Below are 26,574 nucleotides of genomic sequence, written 5' to 3'. Positions count from 1 at the left end.
ATGCCCTAACTACATCAGTAACACAATCAGATAGCAACAGTTAGCTGTTAAAATATAACAAGATTAAATATCAGAAGCATAACAAGCACATACATCACAAGGTGTGTAAGAAAGACCCTGGCTGTGCAGCCACCACTCAGGAGAGGGCTGAGCTGCTTCAGAATTATGCCCTCAACCCCCACAGTAAAGAGGTCAAGAAGACTGACACCACCGGCCCAGTTCTCGCCCCTCCTACTCCAAGTCACTGAAGGCTGTGCCTGAAGGCCACTCCCACTGCTACCCGGGTGTACAAGGGCCTTTGAAAGGACAGTTGGCCAAGTCTAGTAGGAGGGCTTTGGTGGCCTAGGGAAGTATGTTTGGGGCTTATTAAAATCTTTCCCAGTGCCTGAGAACCCTCTCCATGATTTTGTTTATTGGCAGTAGACTCTTAGGTCTACTGTAAGTTCAGAGGGTGGTGTGTACTCAGTAGAGGCACATCTATCTATCATAAGTAGGCACTTCGGGCAGGTCACTCCAGCTCTCCCAGTACCCTCATTTTCTTGTGAGTCAGCTGAAAAGACTTGGCTGGAATGTTTCTCATCTTTTCTGGAGCCCCATGCTTATGACCTGAGAACCCTTCTGGAGTTATCCATGCACAGGACGTGAGTGGCCCTATCTCTCTAGACTCCCATACATGTGACCTACTCATCCCTCCAGAATTTCATAGGTCTGACCTGGAATCTCCAGGACCCTTATTTATGAATTGCTAACCCCCCTGGAGTCCCGCCTGGTGAGTTACGCACAAGCCTTCCTCTCTGCACACCTGTCCTGCCCCAGCTACTTGGGGGGAAAAAAAGGTCACTCTTTTAGCAGAGAAAATAGCCTCTTAAAGGCTGTGAACTTTTAGTCAATGGTTTGAGACTCAGTAATCATGTTCTCTCTTTAAGGCTTATCCTAATGATCTTTAAACTTATTTCTCAATCCCAAACAAAACAAAAGGTGCAAATTGCTTCCTTCCCTGTTCCTCTCATCACCTAACACAATGGTAGTCAGCGAGTCATAATGATCGGGGAGAACCTTTCAAACCCTTTGACCCACCTTTTTCTTTTTGGCGGGTTGGTCCATTTTGGCTTGTAGAAAATCAATGAGTTTGGTTTGTTGAGAAATAGTGCCTTCCATTTTCACCTTTTCATGAGAATAGAGAACCTACAATCCATGAAAATAGAAGTAACTTCAGGGCCATTAAGTAAAGGAAATTTGAAGCTTAAGAAAATAGAGAAATAAATCCATCAGGACACATGAAAAATCCAACACAAACCACATATTTTCTCATCTGTCCTGATCTTATTGTCCCTGCCTCGATCCCCCCCAAAACAGACGAATATGTGAAAAAGTGAAAGTAGCACATAGTAGCAGAATGACAGCATATGATCATAGAATCTAAGGAGTGAACAGGACAGGAATGTCCCGACTTCTCTGAATGTTTGAAATTTCTTATAATAAAATGCAGACGAAATAATTAACAACTACATTAGTGATACTGTTCACTCCATCAGGCAGTCTAGAACCATCATGATTTGCCTCTGCAGGTAAGTTCTGTTTTTAAGATTTGTTTTATTCACTTGTATGAAGCAGAGAAACCACAGGACACTACCCCACTCCAGCTATGGGGTGCTGGGGATCGCACCCAAGGGTCTAACACATGCAAGTCCTGTACTCTACTGGCTGAGCCGCCTCCCAGGCTGCAGCCAGCAATCTCTCAGGGAATTCCCTCTGCCTGTCTCACCTGAATGTTTTCAAGCTGATATTCCAGGTCACTCCTCTCTGTCTTCAGCAGATCAGCCCGGTCTAGAGCTTCCTGCAGCCCTTGAGTGAGACGGAAAATGTGACTCTTCTGTAGGTCCATTTGCTGCTGTAGTTTGGCTTGCTGGTGGGGAGAAAGGCCAGAGAGAGGCTGGGGACCATGTGCAAGGCAACTTGCTCCCCCACTCTTCCTAACTCCCAACTACTGTCAGCCACGGCACCCGCAGTTCAGTTTTGCAAATCTTCTCCTCGCCCAAATATCGACTGTCTTCCATGGCAAACGAGAGGAGATCTCTGATGCCCGATGAGGTACGGGATGCCCACCCTACCAGGAAGTCCAAGATGGTGGCTCTGTCTTCCCAGCCAGGGCTGCAATTAAGGATATTTTGGAATCCGAGGGCCTGAGCCATCTGAGCTGGTATCTAAGGCAGTGTGATTCACTGCCATGACAACTGAGCTCCAATTTGTCCTCCTTTTCTGTTTTCAGGATCTCACACTGCTGTTCGGAAAATTCACTTTCTAGCATTGGGATGCACAAAGGGGGCTCACAGCACCCCTACAAAGGGCACCTCATTAAGGTGGGGGACCCCAAGCACACCATGAGCCGTGATCGTAGAGGTTCCTTCTCCTGTGTGAAGGGAAAGGGATAGCCCAGATTGAGCTCCAGTGCCTGTAAAGTCCAGGGAGGGTGGAAATGCAATTTAGTACATTGGAGGTACTTTTGTGCTGAAAATGTCTCCAATTTTTATAATGGAAGTCAACCGTAAAATAGGGCCAGCTAGAAAGACACCGTACTCAAATGCTTCTGGAACTAAAAAGCAGGCGAGGAGACAAGTCACGGCTTGATTTCATCCGGCTCCTGGGTTATCATCTCACTACACTCTCTGTGGCCCAAATGCTCTCCTGCCTGGTAGCCTAGACACTCCGCAGACTTAAGGATGGGGCTACTGGGAAGCAGTAAATGTCGCCACAGGAGGCTTGCAGCAGGCTCGGGGGCCTGCAGGGTCTACCGGGGGGCTCCTGGCTCTTGGTGGCCCAAGAGCTAATAGCTGACTCAGAATTGGCTTTTCTCTCTCTCCACCCAGGCCTAAGCTTCTTTCCATTCTTGTGCCTCCCCTGCTCTTCCTCTTGCCAGGGAGCAACTTCCTGCGGGCCTCACACAACGTAGAGTAAACAGGCCGGCACTTTGGAACCTTACAAGCCCAGATGTCAATCCTGACTTTGATACGCACCAGTCCTAGGGTTGTGGGCGGCTTGCCTCTGCATCCTGGAGCCTCAGTTTTCCCATCTGAGTGTAGGTGAGTGACACAATGGGTGAGCACTGTGGCCTAGCCTACAGTACAGACTATTTTTGGAGGGGGATCAGTGCTCTGGTCACTGGTGGTGCCAGGGAATTGAACTTGGAGGGTGGGGGAGGAGGGAAGGCAGGGTGTCTTAGATGCAAGTCCCACGAGCCACCGCTGTGTTGTTCCCCAAGTGCCCTGGTATGATTTTTAAGTACTATTTATTTTTGTCTGGTGGTGGGGATTGAACCCAGGGTAGCAGTCATGTCAACCATGAACTCTACTGTCAGACTCCATGCTGGGCATTTTCAATAATTTTAGGATTCTCTCCATTTTTCTTTTCTATATATTCTCTCTTTTGTTGCCCTTGTTTTTTATTGTTGTTGTAGCTATTACTGTTGTTGTTATTGATGTCATCGTTGTTAGATAGGAGAGAGAGAAAGGGAAAGAGATGGGGAGGATAGAGAGGGGGAGAGAAAGATAGACACCTGCAGACCTGCTTCACCACCTGTGAAGCGACTCCCTGCAGGTGGGGAGCTGGGGGCTCAAACCAGGATCCTTACGCCGGTCCTTGTGCTTTGCTCCACCTGCACTTAACCCGCTGCGCTACCGCCCGGCTCCCACCATTTTGCTTTTCTCCCTCCACCACTTCAGCCGCCCTCCGCTCGCTTTCCCCATCTGCCTTTTCCATCCCAGCCAAGTGCACCAGCCTCTCCCCTGTCTGTCCCCCAGAGAGCAAGAGGGTACTGGCCAACCAGCCACCACCTGCCCTGTGTGCCAACCTGGAATGTTTGAATCAAATCATAGAACTCCCAAAGAAAACAGCCGAGGTAACCTTTCAGAGGGGCTGCCAGTCCCCTGCAGCCTGAGTGATTTTTTTCTTTTTCTGCAAATTACCCTCTTTAGTTTCTTCCCACTATTTTAGGACAACATTAATTACTAGGCAGGAAGCAGTGAAACAAGGGCTGGGGACAAGAATCTGTTTGGTGACAGCCAGGCCCAAAATATTTTTCTAGAATAAACACATCAACTGTCCCTTCACTTTCCAAGAAAGAGGCTGCTTATTTACTATACCAAAGAGCCAGAGTGACATCTGTGCTCAATGGAGTGTTTTTCAAAACCATTTACCTGCTTCCCAGAGAGAAGCAAATGGAGGCCAGCCTGGGACAGGGTTAGACCAAGGAAGGCTTCAGCTCTGTGCTTAAATGTGTCCAATAATTTCTCAAGGTTGGCAAGAGACAGAGGAAATACAAAGGCTGCTGGATGATGGCACTAGATCGCGGAAGCCATGGGGCTGGACGAATGGAGCAAGACAGCCAGAAAGAGGCCCCAAAGACCAGTCTTTATTAAACGTCAACTGAATAAACACAACGCCTAAAAGAGTTGTCTGTTTAATGTGTGGGGCTAAGGAGATGGCTCGCAGTACAGTGCATGCTTTTCAGGGGAGTGGGCCCCAGGTTCAATCCCTGGCACTGTATAAAATGTCAGAACAGTACTCTGGTCTCCAAACAGGAACAGAATGTCATTAAAAAAAAAAAAAAAAATCATGGGAGGGCAGGTGGTGAATGAGAGGCCAATGTGCTATCAGGTTTGTGGTCTAGTTGCCCAAAGAGCTGGGGTCACACGCAAAGGATTACAAAGCCCGGAATGAAGATGAAGACAATCTATCATATTCCCTGCCCTTCAAACTACCCAGAAGTCTAGAAAATGTCTTTGGAAAAATTAGCCTACTAGAAAGGAACACCACAGACCTGAGATGTGTCAGAAAATGAGAAGATGATTTTGATGATTTTGGAGTGCGAGAGCGAGTTAGAAATCTGACTGTCACGGAGACTGGAAAAGTTATTATCTCATAGCGCTGCTGCCAGGACTGTGTGAGTGCACTTAAGTGAGGGCTCAGAAAGGCACCAGATGTATGTAACATAGTAGAAGCTGATTTAATTTATATTTGTTTATTTTTATTTTGGATAGAGACAGAGAAATTGAGAGGGAGGAGGGAGACTGAAAGGGAGAGAAAAGAGAGATACCTGCAGTGCTGCTTCACCACTTGTGAAGCTTTCCCCCTGCAGGTGGGGACCGGGGCTCAAACCTGGGTCTTCATACACTGCAATGTGTGCGCTTAAGCAGGTTCACACCACCATGCAGCCTCTGTCAGTACTCAGTTCAATGTTTGTTATTGGAAGTCGGTGGTAGCGCAGCGGGTTAAGCGCAGGTGGCACAAAGCACAAGGACCAGCATAAGGATCCCAGTTCAAGCCCCCGGCTCCCCACCTGCAGGCAAGTCACTTCACAGCAGGTGACTATCTTTCTCTCTCCCTCTCTGTCTTCCCCTCCTCTCTTCATTACACTCTGTCCTATCCAACAATAACAACAACAATAAATACAACAATAAAACAACAATGGCAACAAAAGGGAATATATAGATAAATAAGTATTATTGAAAAAAGGAATGTTTTTTATTCTGATTAACAAGCAAGCAGTTTGGTTAGAAATATTCAGCTACTTGGGGGTCGGGCGGTGGCGCAGTGGGTTAAGCGCATGTGGCGCAAAGCGCAGGGACCGGAGTAAGGATCCCGGTTCGAGCCCCCGGCTCCCCACCTGCAGGGGAGTCGCTTCACAGGCGGTGAAGCAGGTCTGCAGGTGTCTATCTTTCTCTCCCCTTCTCTGTCTTCCCCTCCTCTCTCCATTTTTCTCTGTCCTATCCAACAACGAATTGCGTCAACAAGGGCAATAATAATAACCACAACGAAGCTACAACAAGGGCAACAAAAGGGGGGAAAAAATGGCCTCCAGGAGCGGTGGATTCATGGTGCAGGCACCGAGCCCAGCAATAACCCTGGAGGAGGAAAAAAAAAAAAAAAAAGAAATATTCAGCTACGATTTTCAAATAGTTCAACCTAACAAGACTGATGAGCCAATGGGTAGAAGTTAGAGGCTCTAGTTTAAAATAGAAAAGGACCTTTATAAGGATCAGAGCTTATGAAAGGTGAGCTGGGATGTGTAGTCACTGCAAATGTTCAGGCTGAGATTCAACGAGGCCCACCCATAAGAAGTGCTGGGGAAAGAATGTTCCACCCTGAACAGAAGACTAGTTTTACCAGGACTAGCAAATAAACCTTCGTTTCTGGTCGTAAATCCAACAGACTAATTAATAGTGGCTGTTGTCACACAAGTTACTGAGGCCATTGTGGGTCCAAGAGGGAAAACTGGTGCAAAATACCCATTAGCAAGGGTGCCAGGGGCAGGACAGAGAAAACTGGTCAAAGCTCAGATTCTGGATTTGATGACACATAAGAAAGGTTAGTACCAACTGTGAGAGTGATTCTAGCACCACCCCCAAGTCTCTGCGCCTAATAAAAATGGGTTTTTGTTTCATAATGGTTTCAGCTGTCAGTGAGATTCTGCCTCAAAGTCAGTGTCATCCAGATGTCTGTGCTCAAAAACATCTCTCTGTGAGGGACAGACTGAGAAACTGGAAGTGTTCTCTTCTAGTTGAGAAGTGAGAGCGAGGGGACTGAATCAGGATCCCAGCCTTCTATTCCTGGCCTTGCCACTGACTCACCATCTAAGCTTGGACCAAAGGATGGAGCTGTCAGAGCCAGCTCCCCTCTACAAGACGGAAATAGGACAAGCAAGAGTGCTGATTGTTTTTGCTCTTTCTGCCTCCAAACTGTGCCTAAGAGTGGGGGCAGTGCCTATTCACCCCAGGGAACAGACCACAGTGCTCTAACTCATCACCAACTCCATTTTCTAATTTCTTCTTTTTTAAAATTATCTTTATTTATTGGACAGAGACAGCCAGAAATCGAGAGGGAAGAGGGCGATAGAGAGAGAAAGAGAAAGACACCTGCAGCCTTGCTTTACCACCTGCACAGCTTTCAGCTTTCCCCCTGCAGGTGGGGTCCAGGAGCTTGAACCCGGGTACCTGTGCACGGTAACGTGTGCTCAACTAGGTGCACCACTGCCTGGCCTCCAATTTCTAATTGCTATGGTCATACAGTCAGTGCCGCTGCTGGTGAACTTCCTCCCCATGTATATGTTTCATTAATTTTTTGTTTTTTTTTAAAGGTTTTAATGTAGCAAGAGTTACAACAGTTACCATTCTGATCATTCCTTTAAAAAAAAAAATATATATATATATATAAATTTTTTTTAGTTTATTTATTTATTTATTTTATTTAAGAAAGGATTAATTAACAAAACCATAGGGTAGGAGGGGTACAACTCCACACAATTCCCACCGCCCAATCTCCATATCCCACCCCCTCCCCTGATAGCTTTCCCATATATATTAATTTTACGTGTTGGATAGAGACAGAGAGAAACTGAGAGGAAAGGGGGAGTTAGAGAGGGAGAGAGAGAGAGACACCTGCAGCACTGTTTAGCCACTTGCGAAGCTTCCTTCCTGCTGGTGGGAACTGGGGGCTTGACTCCAGGCCCTTGAGCGCTGTAACATGTGCGCTTGACTAAGTGTGCCACCACCCCTGCCCCATTTTGATCATTCTTAAGCATTAAATACAGTCACATTATTGTGCTGCAAATACTGCCATCATTTCCTGAGTTTGCCCAGACACCCACCCACATTTTTTAATTTACCATTCTAGAAAACAGTTCAGACTCACCTGCACAATCTTCACCACCCTTTGCAAACTCAATAGCACAGTAATATTATTTGTACCAACCCAGCCCCTTAGGAGCTATGGGTCACACAATAAAACCTCGATGGACCAGAACAGGTGACCTGCTTACTTGAATTGCTGGATTTAACACTATAGGTTAAACAGAACACTCCCATTAAACAGAAAGTGTATTTGTCTGGGTGGGTCAATTCTAATGAACAAAGCAGAATCATTAGTGATTCAACATACAGAGGTTTGGTTGGGAGTCGGAACTAGCCATCAGCTTAAATGGTAATTTTTCAGATTTCTGTTACAAGGTTCAAGAAATGTCACTGCATAAGAGACTGGCTCACTTAATGGTGGCCTTCTTGGTTATTGCCAGGACACCCCATCACCTGGGGCCTTAGGGAATCCTTGGATTCCTCCATTGATTCAATGGGCCTGGACCTCTAATAGATCCCTTTCTCCAGTGTCACTGGTCACTTCCTTCAGGAACATCATTATAAGCCTTCTTCAGGACCATACCCTCACTACGAACTGCCAATAGTAAGAACTGCCCTACTCTCTGAAGGGAGGCTGGGTCATCCTACCTACCTTGCTACTTGAGGAAAACTGGTCCTGAAGTGAGTGCAGCCTAGAATGTTCCAAGCTGTGACTGTGGACTGTGTGAACACAGACTGACAGGGACTCAGAGGTTACACAGGCTCTTGTGCTAAATATGAGTAGATATGGTTGTCAATGACATCGTATTCATCCTTCTGTTTCTGACTTATTTCACTTAACATGATCTCACTCACAGGCAGAAGTTGAAAAACAAGATCAGAAGAGAAAACACAAGCAGAACCTGGACTGGAGCTGGTGGACTGCACCAAAGTCAGTCTCGGGTGGGGTGGGAGAGGGTTCAGGTCCTGGAACATGATGGCACAGGACCTAGTGGGGGTTGTACTGTTATGTGGAAAACTGAGAAATGTTATGCATGTACACACTATTGTATTTACTGGTGAATGTAAAACATTAACCCCCAAATAAAGGGAAAAAATGTAAAAAATAAAAGACTCCACAGAACTGCTTAAAAAAAAGAGAGAGAGAGTAGATGTGGGCCCTGGGTCAGATCAATGAGGTAAATGGTTCATTTGTATTTATATGTTTTCTTCAAGTTTGGGAGCTACTCTCTACCCTGATCCAGCTTTCCAGTCCTATTCTCAACTCTGACACCATCTTCCCAGACAATATTTTTAGTCCACTTTCAGGTGAACTACTAAGCTCCAGCAAAAATTACCACAATCGAGAGTGGGGCGATAGCACAGTGGGTTAAGCACACACGGTGTGAAGTGCAAGGACCGGCATAAGGATCCCGGTTCCAGCCCCAGCTCCCCACCTGCAGGGGAGTCGCTTCACAAGCGGTGAAGCAGGTCTGCAGGTGTGTATCTTTCTCTCCCCCCCTCTGTCTCCCCCTCCTCTCTCCATTTCTCTCTGTCCTATCCAACAACAACGACATTAAATAACAACAACAATAAAAAGAAAAAACAAGGGCAACAAAAGGGAATAAATAAATAAATTTTAAAAAAAGTTACCACAGTCTTGGGCCCCTAGGAACATACCTAAAGTAGATTTCTAAGCTTCTATCTACCCTAAAATCCCTATTCCCACTTGCTCAACTCCCACTCTATGGGTCCTATACATTAAAATTTTTGTCCTGCTCTATTTCTTACTGTATTTTCAGTCACCAAGTTGCAGATGCTATACAATTTCATCCTGAACTCCCTGGACAGATGACTTCACCTATGTGTCCCTGAACCTCTCCAGAGCCCTACCCCATTAGGGAAAGATACAAACAGGCTGGGGATATGGATCAACCTGCCAACACCTATGTCCAGCAGAGAAGCAATTATAGAAGCCAGACCTTCGCCCTTCTGCACCCTATTAAGATTTTTGGTTCATACTCCCAGATGGGTAAATGTTAGGGGAAGATGACCAAAAGGCTCTGAACTCCAATTCCATCAGGACCCAGAGAGAGAAGGGGGAGAGGTAGTAGGTGTAATGTAGAAAAGAAGAGAGGGTAGGACCATAGGAAAAAAAAAGGGCAAATGTCTATAAATAAATAAAGATAGGTAGTTATAGAAATAACAGTCGGTCCATATCTGTGATCTTCGGAGAATGGTGCAGTTTCCAAAGGGGACACAGAACTCTGGTGGTGGGAAAGATGTGGAATTATACCCGTTATCTTATAATTTTGTAAATCAGTATTAAATCACTAATAAAACATTTAATAAACAAAAGAAAAAATGCCACGGGGCTTGGCCTAGAAGATCAATGTGAGCCTTTCACTTTAGGTCTCAAAAGCAGGGCATGGGTTTTTTAATTTAATTTTATTTTTTGAACTGAATTAACTGAATGTTCAAAAGCCTTCATGCAATTTGGCACTCAGCATAATCTGATCAAGTCAGCCCTGTGTGTGGAGCTAATTTGCATGGATGTTCTATCAGCTGAAAACTTAATATACTGTGGGCATTAGCTCTAGAGAACAATTGAACTCAACATCCGCTCACTTGTATATTTAATAAACTTCCCATTTGGCACAGACTCACTTGGTGCCCAACAGACTCTGAAGCACCACATGGGAGGGCACAGATGTCAGAGAGACCCCTGGCCTTCATGGCACTTTTTTTTTTCCCACTAGATTAAATGCCTTCAGGAAATCCTTACATGACCACTCTTGTTCTTCCTTGAAAACCCCTGCTTCCAAATCTGAACTGGTCTCACTTGGTTCTAATCACCTGGGCACAACAGACTTTCACTCAAAACCCACGTGACTGTCCTCCATGGGTGTGCTGCACTCACCTCTTCCAGAAGCCTCTGTTTGAGCTCTCGCTCAGTCTCCAGCTTCTGCTGCAAGCTCCGGGCGTTCATTTCAAGCATGGCGTGCTTCTTCTCCAGGTCATTAAGCTGGGCGTGTGCAAAAATTGACCATGATAACACATGGCAGAATGTTAGATGCTAACATTTCATTTGTTTGTTTGTTTGTTTGTGTCATTGCAAATATCTGCAAACCCTTCGTATGTGAATAATCAAGTTCTAAAGGTCAAAATGTAAATGTCTTGGTGTTTGGAAGTATTGAGTGAAAATTCATGCCTTGGTACAACTAGCCTATAAGGATTATAGCTCTATATGGCTGTGGGAAGTCCTAAAAAAGTAGGATTGCCAGGATTTTATTTATCTAATATGCTTTAGCTCAGTCTATGCTTGTCATATGCTGAAAACTTACTACTTACTTAACAATATGTCATGCGATTAGGGGACAAAAGAATGAATGACCTTTCTCAAGGATTTTATACAGAACCACAAAGGGAGAAGACTGTGGCCTAATATGGGCAGATGTTCAAATGACGGCATGCTTGGGAAGAAACTCATCTTGTACTTTGAGCCTTCAGCAAATGCTGGCCCCAGGATGTTAGGAGTCTAATAGGATGGGAAAGACTACACTATATTATAAAACACTTTAACAACCAAATAAAATAACCATGCTACTGTTTTCAAGTTGAACAATATATATTTACTATTCCATATTATAAAAATTAAGTACTACCAAGGAACTCAAGAGTGTTCTTGAGTGTAAGGCTCTACCCTTGAACTGAAGTATTATACTCTAAAGAAATTCTAATGAGAAAATAATCAGAGGGGCCTTGAGGCTGGCTCAAAGCTTGAGCACAGGCCTCGCACACATGAGGTCCTGAGTTTGATCTCTGGTACCATGTGGGAGTACCACAGACAGCAGTAAGCTGTCCATAAAAATAGTTTGCTGTCTCTTCTCCTCTCTGTCTCCAAAAATATAGAATACGAGAAAATTGACTTGAGGAGGCTGCTAGCAGTACCAGACATGTGCAAGGCCCTGGGTTTATTCCTGGTACAGGAAAAAGAAAAAAAAAGAAATAAAGAAGTAGAGAGAGAGAGAACAACAGATAGAGAGTCATGGCAGTGCAGTAGGCAGGTGGCTAGAGCACTGGACACTGAAGCCTGAGGCCCAGGTTGAAGCCCTGTCACCACGTAGGCCACAGTGGTGATCAGGTTCTCTTTCTACCTCTTTCATTAATAAAGGAAAATTTGAAGAAAAAAAATCATTGTCTAATGGGAGACAGCATAATGGTTCTTCAAAAGACTCTGAGGACTCAGGTTCAGTTTCCACCACCACCATGAACCAGAGCTGAGCAGTACTCAAGTGTGCCCCTCCCACTCACAAATGAAAATAAACAAAACTTTTTTTTTAAAGGAGAATCAAGGATGTCCATAATATTTATGTTCATCACAGTGTTATTTACCATGCAAAAGTAGGACACAACTCAAATTTTCAAAACAGGTGGAATGATGAAAATAATACCTCTGAGTAACTGATGTTTTTAGAACTATGTGTTCAAAGAAACATTCTATGACTCAGGAATAGTCTGTGGTTAAATAATGTTTTGTTTAAAAAAAAAAGGAGGGGGCAAGGATATAGCTGTTTATATAGTTAAGAACCTAGATTTATAAATACACAGGAATGCACATGTTGTGTGTGAGTAAACACCACAGAGAGAAAAGACAACAAAAAGGACAACAACGTGAACACGTGACATACCACCGTCTAGTGTCCCTTCACCTGCCTGTGGTTGTCTATCTTCCATAAAGACCCCTTAATAATTACTTCTAGCAACACGAAATGCCAGTCATGCAAAATTCAAGATCATGACGGAGACACAAAACCATTCAGACTTCCAATTTACTTTATATGGATGTGTGCAAAAAGAGTGTGTGAGAAGCTGTGTGCACAGTTTCTCTGCTCGCCGTGTTTGTTATAGTGCTAAAGTGCTGATTCTGAATCTCTTTCAAGACAAATAGATAAACTCTCCAAAGCCCTGGTACATCACTCTGTGTATGCAAGTGCTATGTGGACGGAACATGTGTTTCCCACGGGCAACACTGAGGACCCACCTGTGCCCCTGGACTTGGAATATGAAGAGTCTGACCGTCCCTCAGCAATGAGCCTGGTCCTTCTACGCAGCCCTTCCCAAGGATGGTCAACATTGAACCCTCCAAGCCCTCCAGAAAACAAGCACCCAAAAATGAGAGAGCTGTGTGCCCACATAAAAAATTCAGGTCTTGGACGCTGGGTGGTAGTGCAGCAGGTTAAGTGCACATGGCATGAAGCTCAAGGACTGGCATAAGGATTCTGGTTCGAGCCCCCGGCTCTCCACCTGCAAGGGGTCACTTCACAAGCAGTGAAGCAGGTCTGCAGGTGTCTGTCTTTCTCTCTCCCTCTCTGTCTTTCCCTCCTCTCTCGATTTCTCTCTGTCCTATGCAACAACGACAGCAATAACAACAACAATAACAATGATAAACAACAAGGGCAACAAAAGGGAAAAAATAGCCTCCAGGAGCAGTGGATTCATAGTGCAGGCACCAAGCCCCAGCAATAACCCTGGGGGCAAAAAAATTTTAAAAATCCAGGACTTGGGGATCCCTGGCAGGCAGATGCTAAGAAGTCACAGGCCAACTGTGATACCCCAGCACCCACCACACCCACCATGGCACTGCCAACTGAGGACACTTGATGGTGAGGCACCACTAGGTGACTCTACTGGACTGAGGATGTTGATAGAACATGTTGGTGATGGACGGAGCTGGAATCTCTGTCAAGCACCCTACTTCCGAGAGAGGGAAACGAAAATGCCCTCAGAGGCAGAAGGGCCGGGTACTGACCTTGTCGGAAAGGCTCTCGGCTTTCAGCTTCTGCTCTTTGAGAGCCTGCTGCAGAGCCAGGATCTCGGCTTTGTGCTCCTTCACTGCCAGCTCGACCACCTGGCGAGACTCGGTGATGCGCTGGTCAGCCCTCGCCCTGCAGGGGAAGCAAGGGCCAGCTGTCAGACAAGGGCTCTGGGCTGGAGAGATGCCCAACCCTGACTCCCAGTTCCAACTTGTGACTTGCTTCCTGACAGCTTACAGAAGGAAGATCTGACCCATTTTTGGCCTTGGGTAAAAATACTCTCAAAAGGTAAAGTTCCTCTAAGTCCTCACTTGGGAAGACTGAAGGGGAAAAGGCATTTTGGCAAATACCACGGGACTGAAAAGGATGTGTCAAGGCTGACACCCCATCCCCTGGGAGTGGAAACAGAACGAGGACTCAGTGCAAGGCCACGGGGGACAGAGGATGGTGGGAGATGTCACCTGAGCAAACATTTTCTCTCCTTAAAGTGGAGGCAAGCAGCTAAGCATCTTGGGGGTTCACCAAGAAACTAAAACTTGAGTCAAGTGATAGGTTTTGAGTTTAGAGAATCGAATAAACAGGAACAAACTGGAAGGACCAGATACCGCCCCACTGAGGTATTACGCCTCGCTACCCTACACCTTGGCTTGTATAAGAACCCCTCCCCCCCCCCCACCCAAGCCACACTCTTCTTGCTGACCCTCCAGATTCAGATATTATTCAGTTTTCAAGGGTCAACTCAAAGACCATGTCCCCTATCCCCAATTTCTCCTCTTGGAAGCCACTTTTTAGGGGGTCTGTGTACTCCTCTTCTGCCTCTTCCCTACTCTATTCAAGGTGGTAAAAACTCCTGTATAGTTTATCTACTCCATTAGACATCTTGTCTCTTGGAGACAAGAGCTAGAATGATTTTATAATTCTCAGTATCCTAAATAATGTCAAAATGGGGAGTGTGTGTGTGTGTGTGTGTGTGTGTGTGTGTGTGTGTGTGTGTGTGTGTAGGGGAGTCCAGATCTTTTATAATCTCTCAAAACTATACATACAAGGGGCCTGGTTGAGCACACATGTCACAATATGCAAGGACCCAGGTTTGAGCCCCAATTCCCACCTGCAGGGGAAGAGCTTCGCAAATGGTGAAGCAGGGCTGCAGATGTTTCTCTGTCACTCTCCCTCTCTATGTCCCCCTTCCTCTCAATTTCTAGCAGTCTCTATCCAATAAATAAATAAAAATAATACATTTTAAAAAGAAAACTATACATGCAGGGAGTGTCTTCTTAAACACACCTATAATTACCCTTCATGTGTGGCTGAGAGTTTCTTGAACCTGAAGGTGGATTCCCACCCTTAAGACTGTCTCCTAATACTTCAGAAATAACTAAGAGGATGGCTGGACTTGGGGGGAGGGGTAGCAGAGTCTGTGAGGAAGTAGCTGGAACAGAGGGTGAGGCTAGAAGGGTCCCCAGAGTTCTGAAAGAAAAGGATCTTTTGAACCTCTCACATCAGCAAATAATCTGAGTGAGATAATATCCAGAATAAGAATACTTGTAACAGCTTCTTTTTAATTTCTTAAAAATTTTTAAAAGACTTATTTACTAATAGGAGAGAGAAAAGTAAGGAGGGTGGGTGGGGAGAGGGAGGAAGAGAGAGAGGGGGAGAGAGGGAGAGAGAGAACTAGAGAATCATTCTGGCACATGTGATACTGAGGATAAAACTTTAGTCTTTATATTCTTAAGTTTTTTGTTGTTGTTGCTGTTGTTAAATATTTTAATTTATTATTGAATAGAGAGAGATAAATTGAGAAGGGAGGGGGAGATAGGGAGGAAGAGAGACAGAGCACCATATGCAGCTCTGCTTCACCTTGTGAAGCTTTTGCCCTGCAGATTGGGACCAGGGGCTTGAACCTGGGTCCCTGTGCACTGCACTGTGTGCGCTTAACCAGGTGCACCACCACCTGGCCCCTGGTCTTAAGTTCTTTTTCTTTTTTTAACTTTTTTTTAGGTTTTATTTATTTATTCCTTTTTGTTGCCTTTATTGTTTTATTGTTGTCATTACTGTTGATGTCGTTGTTGTTGGATAGGACAGAGAGAAATGGAGAGAGGAGGGGAAGACAGAGAGGGGGAGAGAAAGATAGACACCTGCAGACCTGCTTCACCGCCTGTGAAGCGACTCCCCTGCAGGTGGGGAGCCGGGGGCTCAAACCAGGATCCTTTCACCAGTCCCTGTGCTTTGCACCACGTGCGCTTAACTGGCTGCGCTACTGCTCAACTCCCTGTTCTTAAGTTCTTAAGCCTCTCATCTTTTGCTTCTGATCTTCTCTAGATGAACTGACTTAGCATAATATATGCATTTGCCTCATCGAGCTGAGCCAAGTAAATCTGGGAAGTGCTGAGAAGCTTCTGCGACTGATTGAACTTGAGCATTCCTAAGTACAGTTTAACTTGCTTGAGGATTTCAGAGTTGGCAGGAAGGTAAATTTCAGAGGAGAGTGAAGGTCTGGAAAAGGGCTATGATTCAGCTGTGCAGTGCACTGTTCAGAGGGAAAGTCACAGACCAGCACTAGCCCACATGGTGCCTAGATGCAAACTGAAAAAAGATACACATTCTTCAAGGCCATTGATGGCTCTCTGTCGGCAGCAGTGGTGACATATCAACTGGGTTTGGACCAGAACCTTTTGTGCCTTGAGCTGTGACACTGTCAAAGCAGTTCAAGTCTGTGGTGTCTTCCGGGTGAACAGTACCTCAAGAGTCACACACCCAGCACTGTAGGGGGTCCCTGCCAAAGGGGGCTCTGTGCTTGGGTGATGGTGGAAGCACAGATGAGAAAGGAGAGGAGAGACACTGCATGAACTGCATGGCTGTTTCCTATCGAAACAAGGAAAGATTTTTCTTTGAGAGCAATTGGTCTCCATTGCGGGAGTGTCTGCAAGGGACACTGGGCAATGTGTGGAAGACATCCTGAGTTATTACAACCTGAGGAGAGGTCTGCTATTGGCACCTGGTGGGGAGAGGCCAGGGTCCCTGCTACACCTCACAGTGCCCAGGGCAGCCCCCCTCCACACACACACAATAAAGAATGACAGGGTACAGCTGCCCACAGGGCCTGCTGTGGAGGAAAGACCAGAACTGAGGTGGTGAAGGTCTTGCTACACTGTCACAATGACAGCAAACCCCAGGAAAGTCTGTCTGCAGAGCAAGCACTGTGAGTGGCTGGGAAGGTGGCTCAGCAGGGAGAGTGAGGGACTTGCCTGTGTGAGGTTGTGAGTTCAATCCCCAGAGTGATGCTCTGGTTCTCTCTCTTGCTCTCATTAAATAATTATAAAAAGAAAGAAAAGGGAGTCGGGTGGTAGTGCAGTGGGTTAAGCACATGTGGTGTAAGGATTCCGGTTCGAGCCCCCAGCTCCCCACCTGCAGGGGAGTTGCTTCACAGGCGGTGAAGCAGGTCTGCAGGTGTCTGTCTTTCTCTCCCCCTCTCTGTCTTCCCCTCCTCTCTCCATTTTCCTCTGTCCTATCTAACAAGGACAACATTAATAACTACAACAATAAGCAACAAGGGCAACAAAAGGGAAAATAAAATTTAAAAAAAGAAAGAAAAAAAAAAAAAAGAAGGGATGGGGAGGAGGAGAAGGAAGAAAGGGGAGCTAGCGGGGGAGAATAAGGTATCTTCCCTGCTCTGACTCCCAGCATGGAGCGGCACACCAGCCATAGAACCCGGACAGCACTGCGCAGATTCACCCCCAGAGCAGCCAACGCTCCCCGTTGGGCCCAAACGCCCCCAGGGGGAGTCCTCTGTCCCAGAAAATGTCTTGGGTGTCGGGCCAGCTTGGTTCATGCCTCTCAGGGGCCCCACTGCCTCACCTGCTCTGCTTCTCGGTGTCTAGCATCCTCTGCAGCTCTCGAACCCGGCACTCAAACTGGGACTTCTCGTCACCCAGGACACTCCTCCAGGCCTCCCACTGCCGCTCCTTCTCCAGCAGCTCATCGTTCAGGGCCTCCAGGTCCATGACCTGCTCCTCCAGCATCGTGCAGGTGGTCTTCAGCGCCTCCATCGTCTGCAAATCAGATCCACTGAGTTGTGCCTTGTAGCAAATGAGGATTTTCTGGATGTTACTTTCGTAGGATCAGTTTCAGAAAAAGCACAAGTTTCTGACTGCAACCCAAAACACAGCTTCTCTCGATTTCAACAGACGAAGGGGGCCCAACACACAGGGGTGGAGGGCTACTTCTGTGGTCAATCTTAGAGAAGAGCCCAGAGCAGGGCCAGCAAGAAACTCTCACACTGACGTGGCCCTCAGTCTCCTTCCCTGCCACAGCTTTCTGACTGGTTATTCGTTTTTAATCTAAAGGAGGAAGGACAAGACACTTCTCAAAGTCATTTTAGAGGCCAGGCGACAGCTCACTCTGTAAGGCATATGCTTTGGTATGCACAGGGCCAGCACCAGGGAGGAGCAGCCTGGATGGCGCTGGGGGAGCTCTGTGGATGGTGCAGCAGTACTGGCTGTCTCTCCTCTCTGCTTTTCCCTCTCTCAAAAAAACAAAAGAATAAAAAAATGGGCTGGGGAGGGTGCTCAACAACATCACACATGCACAAAGTTCTGGGATCATTCTTCTATGCTGCATTACAAATAATAATAAAACATTAAAAAAAAACACCCAGATATGATTACAAAAAAAAAAAGCCCATTTGGGGGGCAGGGCAGGGCAGGACCTTGAGAGAGAAGCAGCAGGCACTCACGCTAGCCCTCCGGGCGGGCAGACCAAGCATGCGGCACCCTTGCAGCTGCTGTCCTTACTTGCTTCTGGCTGGTGAGCTGCATCTCTCGCTCGGTGATCTCCCGGCGGAGGTGGTCCACTTCGCTTCGCAGCTGCACGATCTCGTCGTTGGCGCCGGAAGCCTCGTCGAGTTGTTTGGACAAGTAGAAGTTTTGGTTGTTGAGCTCAGCGTTGTCCTCGGTCAGCTGGTTTAGCTGCTCCTCCAGGTCTGTGATCACCTAAGAGAAAGAGGAATCTGACTCCACTTTCAGGGGAAGCTGGCTTCTAGAGCTTTGGTATGCTCAGGGCCAGCACCACGGGAGCAGCATGGATGGCACTGGGGGAGCTCTGTGCTAGGATGTCTTTCCTTCTCTCCAGCTAGCTAGACCAGCAGGCCACAGGTGGGGGATGTGCGGCTGGCACGTTTGTTTGCTCACCCAAGCCCGAGAGCCCAATCCAAGGGTCCGCACTTAGATACTTAGTGCTCACATAGACTTGGGTGGGGACACACACACACACACACACACACACACACACACCCTGCACACTTGTGCTCCAGCACACGCACATACACACATGTGTTAGAAAAAGAACTGTCTACGGCCATACCACCCTGAATACGCCCAATCTCCTCTGATCTTGGAAGCTAAGCAGGGTCGAGACTGGTTAGTACTTGGATGGGAGAAAAAGAAGTATCTCAGGTTTCTTCTGGAAAATATGGCCAGAGCAAACCAATCCTGAGTGTCTGCCCCATGGAAGGGGCAGCTTTGAATAAGGTAGGGTGTCTGGAAGTGGGAAATGCAAATGGAAAAGAGAAATAACAAAGACTGGAATCACAATCAGCTAATTAAGTGAAAATTTTGCCCAGGGCCACCACCTACAGGACGAGAGGGTGGGGGGAGCCCTTATCAAGAAAGACTGACAGTGAAGGGCACGAAGAGTTACTTGAACGATATCTCGGATAATAAATTTAATTTCATGCTACAAAAGGGGAAAAAATTATGGGCAGCTCAGAATGGTCCTGAGTACAATACAGAGCCATGGTATCACTTTAATGGTTTTTATTATGCAGTCAGCTGTCAGAAAATGGGGAGGCATGTACATGAAACTGTCGTTTTTATTGAGTGAGATTTAATCTGGTTTTGCAAAATTATTTCCCCACTCAGTGGCAGAATGTCTTCAATTTCAGTACATTTAACTTCCTATATTCTCTTTGCTGAGGCTCAGTGTTGGCACTAGCAGAGAGCTTTTCTAAATAATACTTTATGAGTTTAAGGGCTATTTTCTTATAATAGTTCATAAGGGATGCATAGGCTGTAAATTAAATTTTATGTAACAAAAAGAAGTCAATTGAAAGGAAATGCCTTGAAGCCCTCTCGCTATTAATTGTTCCCAATTTTCAAATCCAGAGTAGACTTTGTTCAAGAAGTGCCGCTACTATTTCCTTTCGTTAACCTCCTCTGATTACCAATTAAAACATAAAATCTTCCCAGGCATACAGAATGCAAAAACATCAATTAAATACATTTATTCAATGTGACTCAGAAAACACCGCTTCTCGTTTTGTTAACTGAGCTGATAAGCTCTTAATGTAGAGAGCAGCCTAGTAATTTGGATTGTAATGCCAAAAGCCACACTCATTCTTAATGTACTGGTTTGAGGCACACTGTCAGCTACAGGAGGGAGGGGTAAAGGTCAGGCAGCTTAAGACTGCTTGTGTGTGGGGGGGTAAATACAAAAAACACTACACACTTGTTATTCCTAACAGGCAGTTGTGCCCCATTACAGGTCCCTGTGTCACCTTTTCTACAACATGGTTCAGTTTCTAAAAATAATGAATGACTAAACAATGCCTCATAATCCAACCGGTCTCCTTCCTATGAACAGCAAAACACATTCCTGCACATTTTGCTTTAATCCTAGGCTGCAAATTTCTCCACTTAACTTTTTTATTTTTTATTTTATTTTTTTACCAGAGCATTTGCTCAGCTCTGGCTTACAGTGGTATAGGGGACTTTGGAGCCTCAGGCATGAAAGTCTGTTTACATAACCACTATGCTACCTATTCCTGCCTCCATTTAACTCCTGTGCTCCCTCCCCTTCTCCTCTCTCTCTCCTCAGAAAAAAAACATCAAGACTGAGTCAGAATAGCCTGGAAGCTGTATTTTTTTTTTCAATTTTTATTTATAAAAAGGAAACACTGACAAAAACCATAGGATAAGAGGGTTACAACTCCACACAATTCCCACCACCAGAACTCTGTATCCCATCCCCACTCCTGATAGCTTTCCTATTCTTTATCCCTCTGGGAATATGGACCCAGGGACATTATGGGGTGCAGAGGTGGAAAGTCTGGCTTCTGTAATTGCCTCCCCGCTGAACATGGGCGAAGCTGTATTTTAACAGAGATCCTGAAACCTCAAATCATTCTCTTTGAACTTTGTTGGAGTGATTTATCCATCAGTGAGATAGAGGCAAATATTGTAATTATTACCACCTATCTTTCCATTGCTTTAATGTTTTTGAATTTTCTTGCATTTTTACACCGATGAACCACGGGGGGGGGGGGGGGGGTAATGACCCAGATAGCCTAGAGTCACTTTGGGGGAGCAAGTGACAGAAAATCTACTGACATGAATAAATGCATCACCCAAGACATCTTCTTACCATTAAAAGCACACTTAAGCCTTTTGTACTCAACTCCCTTCTCTGATTCATTACAGGGGCAAATGCAATGTATTGTGAGGCCACTTTTGTCACCTCTTCTTTTCCAAAGGCTAAGGGAGGAAATTTGAAAAAAGAAGTCAAATGAGGTACAAGATTACTGGTCTCACTTTAGCTGAGATGGGTCACTGGCAAAGGCAGGGTCCTTCCGTTCCCTCTCACTGTCTAGTTTTCAAGGGTTCTCATGTCTCTCGTTTTCTATTGACACTGGAATTGTTGGCTCTAGAGTTCTGTCACTGTCTGTGTCTGGCTCATTTGACAAGAGCTGGATTTTGTGTTTGTGTGAAGCACTCAGGCCCTCATTAAAGCATTTTAAAATGCTTAATACATTCTTTCTGCCCAAGCATAATATGTTTAGCTTGTGGCTCTATTTCGAGTTGCTGGAGTTGTGGTATTAAGTGTTAAGACACACATATACCCACGCATACACACTACTGAGTTTGCAGATAATGAAGCGACTTGAGACGCAAGCAATCAAAAGCGTGAAAGGCAGCCTGTGGGGTTTTGAACCAGGTATGTACAAGGAGAACACCTGGGTCTACCTCATGGCTGTGGGTCCACACATCCTCTCCACAAGGGCAAGTGACCTGCTTACTATGTGAAGAGTCTGACAACCTTTCAACCCCAAGGATAGAGAATGTGAAAGGTAAACTGAAAGTCTGACTCTGTCTTAGCAATAAAAAAGAAAGAAAGAAAGAAAGAGAGAAAGAAAGAAAGAAAGAAAGGGAGAGAGAGAGAGAGAGAGAGAGAGAGAGAGGGAGAGGGAAAGAAAGAGCAAAAGAAAGGAAGAAAGAAAGAAAAAAGAAAAAGACAGGGGAGACAGCTTAGAATGCAGAGGTCAAAAGAGCTTTCTTACGCATTGCTTTTGCAGATAAAGAGATCTCAGTAAAGTTCTAAGAGAAAAATAAAGATGTAAAAAAGCTATCTACTGTCAGTGTCCAAAGAAACCCCTTCATTTTGGGGGGTCATATGTTGTGTCTTAAGGTTTTTGTGCAAACTTCATGGCTCTGGGGAACAGATGTTGACCAAGTCTCCCCCATAACTAGGCCAGTGGAGGAACGATACCAGGTTCCGGGCACATTATGGGAAAGAAAGTAGTCAGATAAAAGCATCTGGCTAGAAAGACATAGGACTGAAGGCCTATTTTAATGCCTACTTCTTTCTTGAAGGAGGCTATTTGCATATTATTTATTTTTAATCCTATAGCTGACAGATTGATTCATAATTAAAACTGTGTCATATGTTTGCCCACCAACTCCCCTCCAAAAACCGACTTAGGTGGGGTTTTAGGTGCCAGATTGAATCAAATCCTTTTTATAAATCTCTTCAAAATAGAGAGAAATGGTCTGAGCTTGAAATTTGTTACTGTGTATGAGCTTTTTGAAAATGGATAACAGGCACACCTCTCAACTGAGTTATTATCGGGGCTCCCACCAGCATGGAAATGAACTTTATGAGCACACACAGCCATGGACACCGCCAACAGTGAAGGCCCCCTCATGCTCTGCTGTGGCGTCTTCAGAGCTGCCATGCAACCTGCTAACAGATAACTGAGATCTACAATGGCTGACAAGTGTTTTTTTCAGACTATGTAAAGGAGCAGAACAACTCTCTAAAGTAAAGATTATGCAATAAGTCCAATGCAATAAAATGATAACAGCAGCCAATATGGCTTGCCGCTTTCCCTGGGCCATGTCCTATGCTGGTACCTCGTTGAATTCTTGAAGGAATGCCACGAGGTAGGCATCAGTACCAAATATCTGGCTCTGACTCAGTGGCCCCTAAGTTCTAACTGAGTCTGAAATGTCAACGTATATTGGAACTATACGTTCTCTCTCACTCAACCCCAAGGAACGTGCAATAAACAGACTCTATACTTTGCAATGGGTGGTGTACAGGGGTTGAGGACATACAATGCCACCCCCATCTCATAGCTAAGGAGACAGAAACTTAGGAGGATGACATCAGATAGTTTTCCAAGAGGTGAGTATAGAATCTGAATTTGGTTTCCTGATTTTTGAGGGCACTGTCTACCTTACAGAGTGGCCCAGCTGCTCTAGGCAAACTGTGGGTGGGGGTCACTCTCAGGTACCCCCCCCAACTCAGACTGACCACAAGAGGCTTCTCCACAGAAGCGAGAGAGCATGAAAGTTACATAGTAAGTGGACTAGAGCAAGGGCGTGGACCCACAGATAAAGACAGCATATCTGTCTTCTGGTTAAATATGTTCCACATACTGGCATGTTTCATAAAATGAAACTTTCTATTTTTAGAATGTGGGGAAGGGTAGATGATAAAGAGAAATAAGGGCACTTTTAGAAGGTGATTTGTTTTCATTGTTTTTTGCTGGTTTCGCGGGTATGTACACATTCCAAAAACCCAACAGGTCATTGTTTTCCAATTACAAGGCAACAAAGCTGGGGAAAGTAATTGTTTTTGTTTTTTTTTTAAGTTCTTCTATCAATATGGGGAGATAAGAAACTGCACATGTGGTCTAAGAAGTGGCACGGTGACAAAGTGCTGGACTCTCAACAGGAGGTCCTAGGTTCACTCCCCACAGTGACAAAGTGCTGGACTCTCAACAGGAGGTCCTAGGTTCACTCCCTGGCATTGCATGTGCCAGAACGATGCTCTAGTTTTCCTCTCTCTTGCCACCTATCATGTTAATAAATAAATCCTTTTAAAAAGAAGAAAGGAAAAAAAAAACTGTACAGATGTGTCAACAACTGTCTTGAAAATCATCATTTCCCCTAATAAAGAGATTTTAAAAAACAAGTTCTTGTGTCAAAAGACTGGAAAGGGGGGAAGAGAACACTCTAGATGAAGGATGACTAATGTATACATTTAAAATATACCAGGGCCAGTTGGTGGCACAGCTGGTTGAGTGCACATGCTATAGTGCACAAGGACCCAGGTTCAAGCCCCTGGTCCCCACCTGCAGAGGGAAAGCTTCATCAGTGGTGAAGTAGGGCTGCAGGTGTCTGTCTCTCTCCTTCTCTATCTCCCCAGTCCCATCTCGATTTCTCTCTCTCTCTACCCAAATAAATAAATGAGCTATTTAAAAATAAAATATGCCCAAGCTTCTTTTAGAAAAAAATAGGAATTCAAAAAAAAAAAAAAAACAAACAAAAACACCACAAGCATAAGATGATACATACGTATTTTATTCAGTGATTCAATACGGGCATGTATATAATATTAAGCAAATAACTTGTGTAAAATAAGAAACCAAGACAAAAACAATTTAAAAAGTAGGGAGTTGAGGACAGAAGGAATCGACAAGCATTTTCAAGGTGGTCCCACTGCCGATCCAGCCAATAAAATCAGGAAATACACCCCCCCAAATCCATCCGCTGGGTATCTAGTGGGGCCCAAGAGCAGCATAGCTCGTGACTCCCACTGGACATCCTGCTGATGGGAAGATGCTCATCAGAGCGAGTGTTTACTGCTACGAGGGCTTGTTCAAGAGCCTTCCCACTCACTCATGTGGGAAACCATCCAGATGTCTGATCACAGGACAACGGGAAGCAAACTTAACTTTACTCATTCACTCAGAACACTACAAAGCAATGGAAAAGAAACACTGGACAGATACAACATGTAGGAACCTCACAAACGACTTGAGGGTGGGGGGAGCTAAACCCAGAAGAGCACATCCTCTCTGGTTCTGTGTGCATCAAGTTTAAGAGCAGTCAAAACCCGCACGTGGCACAACGTGCAAGGACGGGTCTAAGGATCCCAGTCAAGTCCCCGGCTCCCCACCTGCAGGGGAGTCGCTTCACAATAAGTGAAGCAGGTCCGAGGGTGTCTATCTTTCTCTCCTCCTCTCTGTCTTCCCCTCCTCTCTCCATTTCTCTGTCCTATCTAACAAAAATGACATCAATAACCACAACAATGTTAAACAACAAGGGCAACAAAAGGGAAAATAAATACATACATATTAAAAAAAAAACAGTCTGTGGTACTGAAAGTTAGAACAGGGGCCCCTCTTTGGACAAAGGTGGCTGATGAGAAGAGGGCTCAAAGGAGCCTCTGGGGTCTGGAAATATCTTAGATCCCCATGAGGTTGCGACAACACTGTCTGTATATGTCAAAACTTCACTGACTATACATGTACAAACAGTGCACTTGTTTGCATTTTATACCTAGATCAAGAGTGAAGAGAACATACCCCTCCCACACTTACTGTCCTATTTACAGGAGTGCAAAGAAAGGACTATTCCAATAAAATAAAACAGGGAGAGGGATGGTGGGAAGTGCATCTGTGGGAATTCACAGGTGTGAATAAGACTCACTGGAGATCAAGTAAGAAGTAATTAGGTGACAGGAGTAGATAACAACAGAAAGGGGAAACACAAAGCAATGGACTCTGGGGAAGGAGGGCTGTCGGACCCTGGCGCGTGGTGGTGGAAAAGGCCTAACTTAGAGGTGGATGTATTTGCAGACACCTTTCATGGTGAGGTAAGAAATTTTACCCACTATCAACAACTGTACTGTAACCATTAACCAACCAACAACATGATTAAAAAGAGAAAAGAAAGAAGAGAGAAGAGAAAAAGAAAAGCAAGGAAGTGGGCCCTGGGATAAAGACAGCATTTCTATCTTCTGAAAGGGGCCTTTTGATATCAAAATTAGACATTGCTCTTCCACTGGTTCTACCCTATTACATAACCTATGAATGATGCTTCCTTGTCTGCCCATAGAACTGACTTCTCTTAATATGGATGCCATCTCCCAAAAAAGGCCTAGAATTAAACATACCTGTGAAGAAGTTAACATTTCTAGATGTCCAGGAGAAGTTACAGGTTGGAGAACTCTTTCAGCTATAACAGCCCTGATGTCTGAACATACTCCAATTTGGGCTAGCTTCAGAACCTTCTCATTGGAGAGGGAGAATAAACCATCTTGGGACTGACATTGCAGCTACTGTAGTTGACCCTTGATTGTGCAGTGAGAATTATTTTGACAATTCCAACTATTCTCCCCCAAACATGAAGGATGTTTTTATAATTTTTTAAACTGGAAAAAACCCAAGACACTGAAGTCATCCAAGGCTCAGAAATTCCAACTCAGTTTTAAAGCAGTAACTGCCTAAAGCTCAAAGATTTTTTTTTTTCTTTCATCAAAAGTCAACCATTAGTAGAGAGAGAAATATCTATCCCCTTCCCTTCTCAATTTTCCATTCAATGTTATGTTAATCATCTTTGGTTAATACTCACGGTACAGCTGTTACGAAGGGCATCAAACTTGCGCTGGATCTCATCTCTATGTGCCTAAAAAAATAAGAAGTGGATTATATGTTTTTCAGAGGGTAAGACACAATTCTTCATACTACAGGTCAAATCATTTGTCTAGAAAGCCAGCAATGGTGCAGCATCTGTTTCTCAAAGAGCTAATTAATCAAGAACTTCCCAACAGGAGAAATAGTTCTAGGACTGCATGCTGCTGTCACACACACACACACACACACACACACCAACAGCCAGGACAGAATAGGGACTTTTTTTTTTTTTTTTAAGCAAAAAGCCGCCAAGATTCAGAAGCCCTACAGTGACCTTGAAGCAAATGTAAAGGCTTTCTCTACCTATGAGATGTAAAGAGACAAAGCAAGGAAACAACTCTAAAGGAGAACTGAGGTTGCAAAGGTGGCAATGGAGGTGGAGGGTAGAGAGGCTGTAAGG

General features: G+C 45.0%; 1 protein-coding gene across 9 annotated transcripts in view; it reads right to left on the bottom strand.

The window, feature by feature from the left end:
• The window catches only part of CIT (citron rho-interacting serine/threonine kinase), a 179,422-nt gene that overhangs the window by 29,043 nt on the left and 123,805 nt on the right, over positions 1 to 26,574 (bottom strand). For 5 of the 9 annotated variants that reach the window (XM_060192996.1, XM_060192998.1, XM_060192999.1 and 2 more), the window contains 7 exons: positions 26,113 to 26,166; positions 18,211 to 18,408; positions 17,276 to 17,496; positions 13,417 to 13,552; positions 10,525 to 10,629; positions 1,766 to 1,906; positions 1,078 to 1,185 (listed from right to left, as the gene is read on the bottom strand). In XM_060192996.1, the coding sequence (XP_060048979.1) occupies positions 1,078 to 1,185; positions 1,766 to 1,906; positions 10,525 to 10,629; positions 13,417 to 13,552; positions 17,276 to 17,496; positions 18,211 to 18,408; positions 26,113 to 26,166 (963 nt within the window). The remainder of the gene's footprint in view (positions 1 to 1,077; positions 1,186 to 1,765; positions 1,907 to 10,524; positions 10,630 to 13,416; positions 13,553 to 17,275; positions 17,497 to 18,210; positions 18,409 to 26,112; positions 26,167 to 26,574) is intronic. The other 4 variants (XM_060192997.1, XM_007528615.3, XM_016190639.2 and 1 more) reach the window with 2 other exon arrangements.

This window comes from Erinaceus europaeus, chromosome 6 (genome assembly GCF_950295315.1).
Source record: "Erinaceus europaeus chromosome 6, mEriEur2.1, whole genome shotgun sequence".
Lineage (NCBI taxonomy): Eukaryota > Metazoa > Chordata > Mammalia > Eulipotyphla > Erinaceidae > Erinaceus > Erinaceus europaeus.
The sequence above is the reverse complement of the archived record's forward strand: the minus strand, read 5'-3'. Positions and strand labels throughout refer to the sequence as shown.